We start from the raw sequence: 12467 nt of genomic DNA, 5'->3' as shown, positions 1-12467 counted from the left end.
ACTATAGCACGTTCATTGTCCGTGCAGATCCTTATATTATACTATAGTATGTGAGTTATCCGTGCGAATCCAGATATTTACACTATGGCACGTGAGTTGTCCGTGCAGATTATAACTCTTGGGCTGTAGGAGCCCCTTCGGAGTCTGTACACCCCCAGTGAGCACGGGTACCCATTGAGTGTGAGTGCTGAGGGCTGAGAGCCGAGTGGTTGAGCTGTTGTGACGAGTTGAGTAACTGTTACCCTGAGAGGTTGTACTTGCTTTTCATTTGTTGTTGCACTTAGTTGCTATCTGTCATTGTTGTGAAATTCTCTGAAAGATTTTATATCCGGATTACATGAACTTGAACTGTATAAAACTGATTTGACTTAAATAGCTGGAATTGAAAGTATGTCTACTCTCTGCTGGAATTACTGAAAATGAACTGTAATTGTGTAGCTCGTCATTATCTCTAGTTCCTTATTTATTATTGTTATTTACTGAGTTGGTTGTACTCATACTACACCCTGCACTTCGTGTGCAGATTCAGGTATTCCCGGACATAGCTGGTGTTGATTCTTTCGCACAGTTGATTTTCCGGAGATTCAAAGGTAGCTGCCGTATTTCGCATACCTTGTCTCTCCTTCCCTATCTCCTTGTTTACTGTATTTGGTCTCAGACTATTATAGATCGTATTTTTCAGACTTGTATTCATATTAGATGCTCATGTACTCAGTAACACCGTGTTTTGGGAGTGTTTATATTTGTACTTGTGAGATTTCCTCCGCTGAATTTAATCATTATGTTTTCAAATTTAAAAGATATATGGTTTATTGAGATTGTTGGCTTGCCTAGTATTGAGATAGGCGTCATCACGACGTGTGAGATTTTGGGGCGTGACAACGCCGCAACGAGCCTTATGGCTTTTTATGGATTGTGGATCGGGTTACACACCGCAATGAGCCTTATGGTTACTTATATGATTGGGTCGGCGATATAGCGCTTGGGCTGAAAGGAGCCCCTCTAGAGTCTGCACAACCCCAGTGAGCGCATGTACCTATTGAGTGTGAGTATTGCGGGCTGAGAGCCGAGTGATTGAGTTGTTGCGACGAGTTGAGTGTCTGTTGCCCTGAGAGGTTGTACTTGCTTTCCATTTGTTGGCGCACTGAGTTGCTATCTGTCATTGTTGTCATTGTTGTAAAATCTTTGATTCTATATCCGGATTACCTGCACTGTAACTGTATAAAAATTGATTTGACTTAAATTGCCGGATTTGAAAGCATGTCTATTCTTTGCTGGAATTATTGAAATTGAACTGCATTTGTATAGCTCGTATCTACCTTCTCCATTCCTTATTTTTTTTCTGTTACTTGTTGAGTTGGTTGTACTCATGCTATACCCTGTACTTCATGTGCAGATCCAGGTGTGTTTGATCACAGAGGTCGTTGAGTTCATGCACGATCGAGTACCGGAGACTACGAGGTAGTTGCCGACGTCCGCAAACCTTGTCTCTCCTTATATGTTTTCTTTTTTTTTTTTCCAGTATTGATACTTAGACACTGTTTGTATTAGATGGAATATCTAGATGCTCATGATTCAGTGACACCCCGATGTCAGGCTATTTTTCCGCACTTATGCTTTGGGTTTTACCCTTTTTTTATGAAAGACTCCGGTCATTTTTAAATATATTAATTCATTTCTGTTATATGTTGAAAGTGTTTTGGAGATGTCGGCTTGCCTAGTATCACGATAGGCGCCATCACGACGGGTTAGGTTTTGGGTCGTGACATATATTATATACTATTTTGGTATATAAATAATTACAAAAATATAATGTTATAGTATAATGTTGAATGAAGAACACAAGATATTATTTTGATATATTGTATAGTATTTTAGTATATAATATATAATTTAACAGTATATAATTTACTGATATTATTTCAGTTTAATAATTGAATTAAAAAAAATCTTTTTTAAACTCTTTGCGTACAATTGTATACCTTGTTGGTATAGCTATATACTATACTGGTATCATATGTTAGTTGGAATATTGTTTGGTTGTATTATCTACATTTAATTGGTACATAGTAATAGTAGAGTAGTATAGTATCTTGAATTATTTTTTAATTTTCCTTTATGCATGTGTATTATGTAATCATTTTAATTTTTTCTTTATGCGTTTGTTTTATATAATAGTATTATAGTACAATATCTTGAAATATATTATTATATTAATATGTGGTACACTATTTTTTTCATTTTTCTCTTTATGCATGTGTATTATGTAATAGTAGTATAGTCATATATAGTTTCCTGAAATTAATTAGTAGAATTATATATCCTTTTGGTATAATTATATGTCATATAGGTATCATATGGTAGTTGGAATATGTTTTGGTTGATTTAGTTGCATTTTTAAGTGAATTCTATTATGAAATAATTTAAATGAACATGTTTTGCTGTGTTGGATTTTCTTGTACCTATGGACATAGATTTTGTGTATTTTGTAATAGTTTTTATAGTTATATGCAATTGTTTGAACAACCCCATACAATTATATACCCTATTAGTATAGCTATATACTATATTGGAATCATATGCTAGTTGAATCATTTTTTGATTGTATTAGCTGCATTTAATTGGTACACTATTTGATTTTCTTTTAATAATAGTAATATAGTACAATATCTTGAATTACTTTATTATATTAATATGTAGTACACTATTTTTTTATTTTTCTCTTTATACATGTGTGTTATGTAATAGTAGTATAGTCATATAGTTGCCGAAAATTAACAAGTAAAACTGTATACCATATTGGAATAGTTATATGTCATACTGGTATTATACAATAGTTTGAATATTTTTTTGATTGTTTTAGCTGCATTTTTAAGTGAATTCTATTATGAAATTATTTATATGAACATGATTTGCAGTGCTGGAATTTTTTTGTGCCGATGGACATAGATTATGTGAATTGTTGGAACGACTCCATACAACTATATACCCTGTTAGTAAACGGAATGAGCAAGTTGCTTTGCGAATATTTAGCTTACAATGCGAGCATGTAATTTTCTCATACTTTTTTTGCATTCTTTAATGTTTTGGTATAGTAGTATAGTCGCAGATGGTTGTAGCAATATTTTAGAGCAATCATATACTCTGTTGGTATACATGTATACCATATTGGTATCATATGGTACTACAAGTCTTTTTTCTACTTATACTTTTATTGCATTTTTCAATATTTTATTATTATTTCTATTCTAACTAGTATATATAGAGATTTGGTAGCAGATTATATTTTTTTGCTTCATAACTGGTTGTGTTACTGCTAATGGTAGAGTGTGTACTGAAATTTGTAGGGAAGGAGATCAAGCTTTGCATGGCAATCACGTGTTGATTCTTAGAATCTAATTATGTAATTTATGGTGCTCAACAGCAGTCAGCGTGATATTCAGTGAATTAGATCAAGTGACAACTGATATTATTTCAGTTTAATAATTGAATTAAAAAATGAGAAAAAAAGACAAAAGGTATATTATACTAGTTATATAAAAAAAAGGTGAACAAATATTCACTATATCAGTTATTTTTTCTTATTGTATAAAATCACGAATAATAAAAAGTAGTGAAAACAATAAATGAAATTAGATTATGAAGAGAAAAAGAATATAAAAAAATGAAGTTAAATGAAATTAGAAAAGGAACAAGAAATAAAGAAAATAAAAGAAAAAAAGAGTTAAATGGAATTAGAAAAGGAACAAGAAATAAAGAAAAAAAAATAAAGGAGTCAAAATTGAGTGTGAAATAAGTTATGGTAAAAATAACAATAGGGCAAAAATAAATGAATAGAAAAAGAGAAAAAAGAAAAAAATAAGAAAAAAACGAGAAAAAAGAAAAGGAGAAAAGAAAGAAAAAAAGGAAAAAAGAAAAGAATCATACAAATAAAAAAGAATTGGAGAAAAATGAGAAAATTCCCCACAAAAACTACTATGGGTAGGAAATATAATTAGTTTGATGGGTAGAAAAATAAATGGGTAGGTAAGGGTAGTTAATTTTATTTTTGTGGGTAACTGTATCATTCACCCATTTAAGAATCAAGCTTCACTAGGATTAAGAAATTTTCCCTTTTCTTTTTAAATAAATCAAAGGCCTAAAGAAGTTCTTAAAAGTAATTCCTCCGTTCCAATTTGTTCAAGGTCAAAACTAGCCAATCTTTTTAGCTACACGGTTAAATACAATTTTAAAGTCTCCTCCCTTCAAATTTATTATTTGAGAAAGATGATTAGTCAACTTATAAATTGTATAAGTAAAATTTCATGAATATACAATCTTTAAAAAAAAAAAGTATGCTGTGAAAATAGTACGTGCTAACTAGTTTTCGGACCGGTAATCGAAAAATAGCCAGCGTTTTCAAAGTCATTGAAAGATAGCCATTGTTTTGCTGAAACACGGAAAGTTTCAGCATAATATCCGGGATTATGAAGCTCCAGCGTATAAACTTCCAGCATATTATGTTGGAACTCTAGCGGAAAGTTCCAGCATAATATGTTGGATTATGGAGCTCATGCATATAAACTTCCCGCATATTATGTTGGAACTCTAGCACATTATGAAATTCCAACACATTATACTGAAAGCTCATACGTAAAAGATTCGAACTCCAGCATATTATGTTGGAATATTTCCGTATTTTTAAGGGTGTTTTTATTCAAATTTTATCTTTACATGAAAAGGTAGCTAAATTTCGATTACTTTTGAAATTGTGACTATTTTTCAATTAAATATGGCTATTTTTGATTTTTTTTTCCCGCTTAGTCCTCATACTTGTAAATCGAAGGCCCAAAGAAATTCCTAAAAGTTTTTTATATATATAATTTACGCCTTGCGCAGGCGTGATCCTTCTATTTCAACCCAAATACACCAAACAAATGGGTACATAAAACTTAATACTTACATATGGCGAGTATAGTTTAGAAAAGAAAAGAAAAAACAGTTTAGAAGCTTACATATTGATTCTTTCTTTGCTTGTGTCTTATGGATGTCATATTAGCCATGTCTAGAATATATGTCCCAGCAGCTTCACAAGAAAGTTCCCTCACATGATAGAAAAAACCATCATGTGAAGTTCCTCAATACTCCACTTAGCTAATGCGTCCACTACATGATTTGCTTCTCGGTAACGTTGATTGCCACAATTGGCCTGAGCAAGTAGCTTTGTAGTTTCAAGAATAGTATCCTTTAATTGCCAAGCTATGTTGGTGGTGCCCTTGAGCATATTAATAATCAACAAAGAGTCACACTCCAGTATAAAATTCTGAAATCCCTGGAAGATACACCCTTGTACTCCTATTTTAGCAGGCCTTTGCTTCAGCTAGATTACTACTAACTCTGCCTAAAATTCTGAAGCATCCCTTACTATACCTGATACCTCCAGCTCATGTAAGAATGACTGTCATCTGTGTTGATTTTAATCCAATCTACCGGAGGTCTTTCCCATTTAACAATAATGCATTCAATCTTGTGGGAAAGAGCTAAACACTATTGGCAAATGTCTTGCCAGTGCCATAGCCATTCTGTTTTGCTCTGAAACTTTGTCATCACCCACCTCAAGTGATAAATAGCTTGATAGATAAGTCTATTCTTAGATACTTCTGCATTCCCATATCTTGATGCACACCTAGCCTTCCATAGTTCCCAACAAATGAATATAGGAGTAATTTTGAGAATCTCCTTATGCAATCCATTTAAAGGTTTCACCGACCATCATTTCGTGAACATTACTTTAACAGAGACCGCTTCCCATGAAATCCCCAGAGCACTTCCAAAACCTTCCAAGCATTTTGGACTAGTTATCATTCCATAAAGGTATGTTGTATAGTCTCTCCTTGAGCCACTGTACAACAACATCAATCAGAAATAAAATTCTGGCCAAACTTAACTAGCACTTCGTCAAAAGGTAGTTTATTCTTAAACAACCTCCATACAAGGAAAGACATCTTAAAAGGGAGGTATTTATGCCACAAATTCTGAAGTGAAGGTACTATCCCCTGTTTCTGTCTAGTAAGTTTCCAGGCACAAGAAGTTGAGAAATGGCCATCAGTACTAGACATCCAGATAGGCGAGTCTGGACTAGAAGGGTTCCCAATAGGTATGTTGAGGATATGTTCAGCTAAATACTCTGGTAGATGCAAGTGTTCTATATTCCAAACGCCATTTTTAATGACATCTTGGACAAGCTGGTCCCTAAGGGTAATGTCATATGAAATGACCAATGCCATTGCTCCCAGGCCTGTCGAATTATCCCACCACAGACTAGATGGACCAGAATTAACCTTCCATAGTAGATGCTCTTCTACTTTGTCTTTTACATCCATCAATTTCTTCTACCCATGTGATTGCCCTGCTCGCCACTTCCTATCAACTGGGTGAGAGAGTCTGCATTTGAACTTTAGAAACTCCGCCCAAATGGAATTACATGTTCTAAATCGTCACCACCTTTTCATTGCAAATGCTTCACCAATATCTTTCAATCTTCTAAAGCCAGTGCCTCCCTCTTCAATAGGAAAACACATCTTACTCCATGAGCTCCAGTGGTATCTCTGTTTCCCTTCACTTGTACCCCAGAAGAATCTAGACACGTACCTCTCTATTTGTAGAAAAATAGACTTCGGAGGTTCCATAGCAGCCAATAAGTATACTGGTTGTGATTGTAAAACATGCTTAATAAGGACTGCCCTGCCTCCGACTGATAACAATTTCCCATGCCACCTTTCTGTTTTCCTCACTATCTTAGATACAGAGTCACTGAAAGTCGAAATCAACCTCCTGCCAACATAAAGAGGACAACCAATATATATGAGAGGAAATTCTCTGTGTTTGTAGCCAGTGATATGTTTAATCCTTGCTAGATCATTAGCACAGGTGTTTGGTTTAACTAGAAAGCAATTCTTGTCTTCATTGATCAATTGTCCTGAGCAATCTGCATATTTCTAGAGTTGGAGCTTCACCAAGTTCAGAGACACCTGACATCCTGCTGAGAATAAAATTCTTAAAAGTTCAATCCACTTTTTAATTTGTTCAAAGGCCATAACGAACCCATTTTGGTTGTTTGTTTTAGGTACGACGTAGTGATATGAAACAATTCAAACACTCATTCAAATTCAACATGTTTAAAGGGAGATCAGTCAATCTAATTTCTGCTAATAAAATTCAATGAATAAAACACACACAAAAAAAAGGAGGAAAAGCAAATGTTCTTGGAAAAACCAAGATGGTAAATTTTATCAAGAAGGTATATGATCCAATCATACAGAGCTCATTGTGCTCTACTGCTATCTCAGAAATTCATGAAGGCAGTAGTAAAAAACCAACCAAATCCACAGAAAAAAATATGTACATCAACATTCAAAATAGTAGTAGGTACTACATTAGCTAGCTGTGTACCAGTACAAAAAAAGAAGATAATAGTGACATTTAACTTGATCAATCTCTGGTGGCTTAGTGATACCCAATTGGTGCTGGAGAGTCCTTCAGCTGTTGTCCCTGATAATGAATGTCCTGCAATCAAAGCCATAGAAATTAGTTAGTCAGGACTTAAAAGCAAACATCAACCATATTTAATTAGAGTTTGCTATATAAACAGTCTATAACTGTTTTGTGTTGCTCCACTTACAGATGCAAAGTGGTTGACATCACGGTGATGAGCCTCGTCAGCCCTAACAACCAAGACAACATCACGGAGAGTGGAGTCTTTAGGGAGACGCCAGTAATCGATGGCAATAGCAGGAGCAGGAACGTTCTCAATGTTACCCTTGTCCAATTCCTTTAGGAACTCGGTGTAGGAATGAATAGCCTCTTCTTCCAAGTATCCAACAATACGATGAGCCAACTTTGGAGAAAGAAGGTAAGTGACAAAGTAGGCGTTGAAGAAGACGCCTTGCACTGCAAAGACAAGTGCACGCTCGTACCAATTAGGCTTGGCTACTTCCATGAAAGTCATGAGGTGCATCCTCTCATTTTCAGCTTCATCTAACAGTGTTTTGATCCATCCCCCACTCTGTTCGAATCGCCTCAGTGATTTGCAGTGCAACAACATTCCTCCTACCATTCCAGGCACTGCAGCCACTGTTTCCAACATCATTGCTCTACAACCATATCTCCTCTGCACCACATTAATTATAACCCACACAAATTAATCTCCAATAGATCTCATGTTAATTTTCATTAGGTATAGAAGGATTTGTGGTAATAATTAATTCCACATACAGAATATCATTCTTGCCCATCCGATGCTTGATTTTCAATGATAAATAGTTTTAATATTCAAGTTGACTACATTTCTTTATGTTGATAGCATAAAGAAGAGCTATTCTTGAATCTGGATCTATAACGGAGTAAAATTACTTAAAACTTTAGCCATCCCATCGTTTGTTTTTTCTTTCAATTAAAATCTACCACAGAAGCAACTAGTACCAATTTTATTTCTATTAAACTATAAGAAAACAATCTAAATTCTTCAGAAGCGGCATTAAAAGCTTTTTCTTTTAAGAGCTAGCCAAATTATTATTCCAAGATCCAAAGCCAGCGTTTGGCCATACATTCCCAAATTTGTTTTGAAAAATCTGATTTGGGTGAAGTTTGGTTTGAAGATGAAATTGTGTTTGAACATCAGTTTTCAAAACATATTTCTCAAATTTATTTTGTAAAAATATGAAACACAGACTTATACCCACAAGTTTTAAAAACTATCACAAATATCCAATAGTACCATTATCAATAACATTCATTATATTATCGCAAATCATAGTCTTAAACATAAATAAATTTGGTATAAAATTATTATTTTTATAATGAACTATATGATACACTATCAGATGATCGAGAAGACGAAACAACATTGTTACAAAATAATAAATGGTAGGCTCTTTTATAAAATACAAAAGTTTGGGACAATTTTTAAAAAATCTAATAGTGATATTTTGGCCCAAAACCAACTATTGAGCTGGTTATGAGATTTAGGATTTGGAATTTTGCCAAAATGTAATCAAAATCTATGGCCAAACATGTGTTTGCCAAATAAAACCCAAATAAAAGATAGAGTATCACAGCCTGAAATTATTATTATTATTATTATTAAAGTCTAAGCAATATTCCAAAATTCTAGGAAATGTGACTGATAATATTTTTTCTCTTCTAAATCGGGTGAGACAAATTTGTTCTGAAATATAACATCATATTCAAAGAACCAGAAAACACAAATAACAAGAAAAAGAATAACTTAAATACCTGAAAAAATATATCAGTGGGGTATCGAAGGGACTTAACAGTCCAATAAGCGAATTTGTCCAAGAAAGTGGTCGGCGCGTGGTGTTTCGTCAGATCTATTGATAAATCAGCCTTGTACGTCTCCCATGGCTACATCCCACAAAATTAATAAATCCACCATTAGTGACAAACAAGAAAAATCAAATTCTCTAAAATCTCAACAAAAAATTCAACAAGAAAAAAAATCAGAAAATATGTGAAAAACTAAATTAAACTTACCCTAAAGCAATTCCATTTCCATTCAGTACCATCCTCTTTAGTAACCTTTGAAGGCTGAACACCCCAATAACTCACTACTGATTTTTCATCACCACCATCACCGCCGCCGGTTGCGGCGGCGCTGCCATTTTCCGCTTTCTTGTCGTGCTGCTTATCATTCAAAGCCATAGAACTAGCGCTGCGTGAACCCATCACCGGAAAATGTCTAACCCATGTAACCACTGCTTTCTCCGACGGATTCGCCGGAACCCCATGCATGAAACCGGCGGCGCCACTCATAACTCCGGTTCCGGCATCATTTCGAAAAATTGCAGTGGAGAAGTAACGTGGACCCATGTGACCCAACACAGTTCGGGTCATCCTTGTCGCTCCACGTGTCATCATCTTTGATAACTCCGATCAAAATTCAAGAGTTGCAGGAAGTTTGGAAAGAAACTTGGGGAAGAAGGCAAGAGGTTTTCTTTGCTGTAATATTTCTGTTTTCTTTGTTTTTTGTGTTGTGTAAAGGGTTTACGAAACATGCTCCTTTTATATAGGGTCAGATTTTTATATTCTCACTTAATTTTAATTGTTTTGTTTTTTTAGTTTTTGTTATACGGTTGGTTCGATCAAGCTTCGCGTGAAGACTGTGTGGGGGACCAGCGGTTACGTATATTTTATTAATTTTACGGCGAAAATTAATTTCTTTTAGTGTTTGAGATATTTTTGAGACTTGTGGTTCCGTAAATTCTGGAGAAGCCTGAAATGACTAAAATGAACCGTGCCACAACTCGAAAATCTGAAGTTAGTGATTTTGTTTGAGTCAAATCAAGTATATTGGATATGACTAGAAAGTCAAAGTCATAGATTGAATATTAACAACAAAAAGTTTTGCGGTGTATGTTTGCTCAAAGTATGAGTTCCTTATACCAACCATTATTATACGTGTAATATCTGATTGACATGCATTGGTATTTACTTCATGTATGAAATAGAATTTGTATATAAAATTACAGCAACAACAAATCTAATGAATTCTCACAAGTAAAATCTGGAAAGGGTGTTGTATACACGGACTTACCCCTATTTTAGAAGGGCAGAACTATTATTTTCGATAGACAATCGTCTAAAGAAAAGATGAAAATAAGTTATGGTAACAAAGAGTAACAACAACATGATATTAAGTAAATCAAAGCGAAAGATAACAATCAAACAGTAGGTAGTAATAACAATCTAAGAATAAAAAGATACCATTCTAACATTAATACTACCAGTATGGGAAAAGAATGCTCGACTACTTATTAACCTTCTGCCATAATTCTCGACCTCTATACCCTCCTATCAAGGGTCATGTCCCCGTAAGCTTAAGTGTTGCGTTGTGTCCTGTCTAATCACCTCTCCCCAATACTTCTTCGGCCTACATCTACCTTTCCTCATATCCACCAAGGTCAATCTCTCACGCCTCCTAACTGGGACATCTATGTTTCTCCTCTTCACATGTCCCAACCAGTGGCAGAGCCAGGATTTTCATTAAGTGGGGGAGGTGGATCAAAATATAAAGAAATAAACTCACTAAGAAGTCAAGGGGTGTCAATACATAATATATATACATATTTGTTTTTAAAATTATCTAGCTACACAGTATAATTTTCCGACAAAGGGGTGTCGATTGACACCCCTTGAGTGCATGTGGCTCCGCCACCGGTCCCAACCATCCTAGCATCGCCTCCCATATCTTATTCTTTATTGGGGTAACTCCCACCATTTCTCGAATATCTTCATTCCTAATCTTATCTAACTTGGTATGCTCACACATCCATCTCAAGATCCTCATTTCAGCTACTTTCATCTTCTGGGCATGAGGGTTCTTGACTGGCCAACACCCTGCTCAATACAACATAGTTGGTCTAACCACCACTTTGTAAAACTTACTTTTAAATTTTAGTGGCACATTTTTATCACACAAGACATCGATGCGAGCCTGCAATTTTATTTGTGAATAAAATCGCTTATCTAATTCAGTAGTGAATGTATGGAGTATAACTTTATGTTCAGCTAAACTAAATATTTTTGACACATAATATTAATATGTACTATGTGATAATAGCTAAACCTTTAATTGAGTAACTTCCAAACCAATAATTTTAAATGTAGAATGAATTCAATGCTAAGCACTTTGAAGGATGAATCCGTTGAAATTAAATCCATGTGATTAAAGGTGATAAACCGTAGTTTGGTTTTACTTAGTTACATAGTTTAAGCGAATGATTTTGATTAAAACTGCATGCACCTTAAAATTAATGTGTCAAATAAAATGTAAATGCTGATGAAAACTTAATAAATGTATAGTATGGTCAATGGTGGTCAAATCAAATAATACAAAACTCCAAGGGCATTTCTGGAAATTAATGGCAATAGTAACGCAACGCAAGTAGCTTTTTGGTCAATTTCGTGTTTTGCTTCTCTTTTTCTTTGGAAAAAGTACGTCTTGGGGAACAAGTAATAGGATGTTTCGTGAAGAGCAAGAGTTGTTCCAAATTCATTGAATCATGCATTTGCCATTAAGCTAAGCACAACTATTATTAATTTTTCTTTATTAAGCACAGCTAGTTTCAGTACTATATTTGGTAATTTCTTATTCGTAGTTGCCATAATAAGACAGAGAACAGCCAAGCACCCAGAAACGGATATAATTATGCCACGTCATTGCACCTGTCACCAAGAGATTCTTTTTAGTTTTCTACTAGTAATGGATCTAGTATCATAGATATTATATAATTATATAATTATATAGAGACTTGGGTGAGTTGGGCAATATGTCGTATTAACTTGATTTGGCAGAAAGACCCTCAAGTTATGTAAATGTGACTTTCTTCATTAATTATCATTAGTGGGTGATTGCGATTAATAAGTGCATAGTGGGAAGTTCTGACCCAGCCTCAAAGTTTCAATTATTA

At 34.5% G+C, this 12467-nt stretch overlaps 1 protein-coding gene across 1 annotated transcript; it reads right to left on the bottom strand.

Moving 5' to 3' along the window:
* Positions 1-7371: 7371 nt before the first annotated feature.
* Positions 7372-9958, bottom strand: LOC107763364 (ubiquinol oxidase 1, mitochondrial). Its single transcript, NM_001324796.1, is given in 4 exon segments — positions 7372-7545; positions 7661-8149; positions 9274-9402; positions 9532-9958. Coding segments are annotated over 4 exon segments (1062 nt in total). The 5' UTR covers positions 9916-9958; the 3' UTR covers positions 7372-7485.
* Between the last annotated feature and the right edge of the window lie 2509 nt (positions 9959-12467).

Source organism: Nicotiana tabacum, chromosome 23 (assembly GCF_000715075.1).
Source record: "Nicotiana tabacum cultivar K326 chromosome 23, ASM71507v2, whole genome shotgun sequence".
Lineage (NCBI taxonomy): Eukaryota > Viridiplantae > Streptophyta > Magnoliopsida > Solanales > Solanaceae > Nicotiana > Nicotiana tabacum.
Note: the sequence above shows the minus strand (reverse complement) of the source record. Positions and strands in the feature narration are given on the sequence as shown.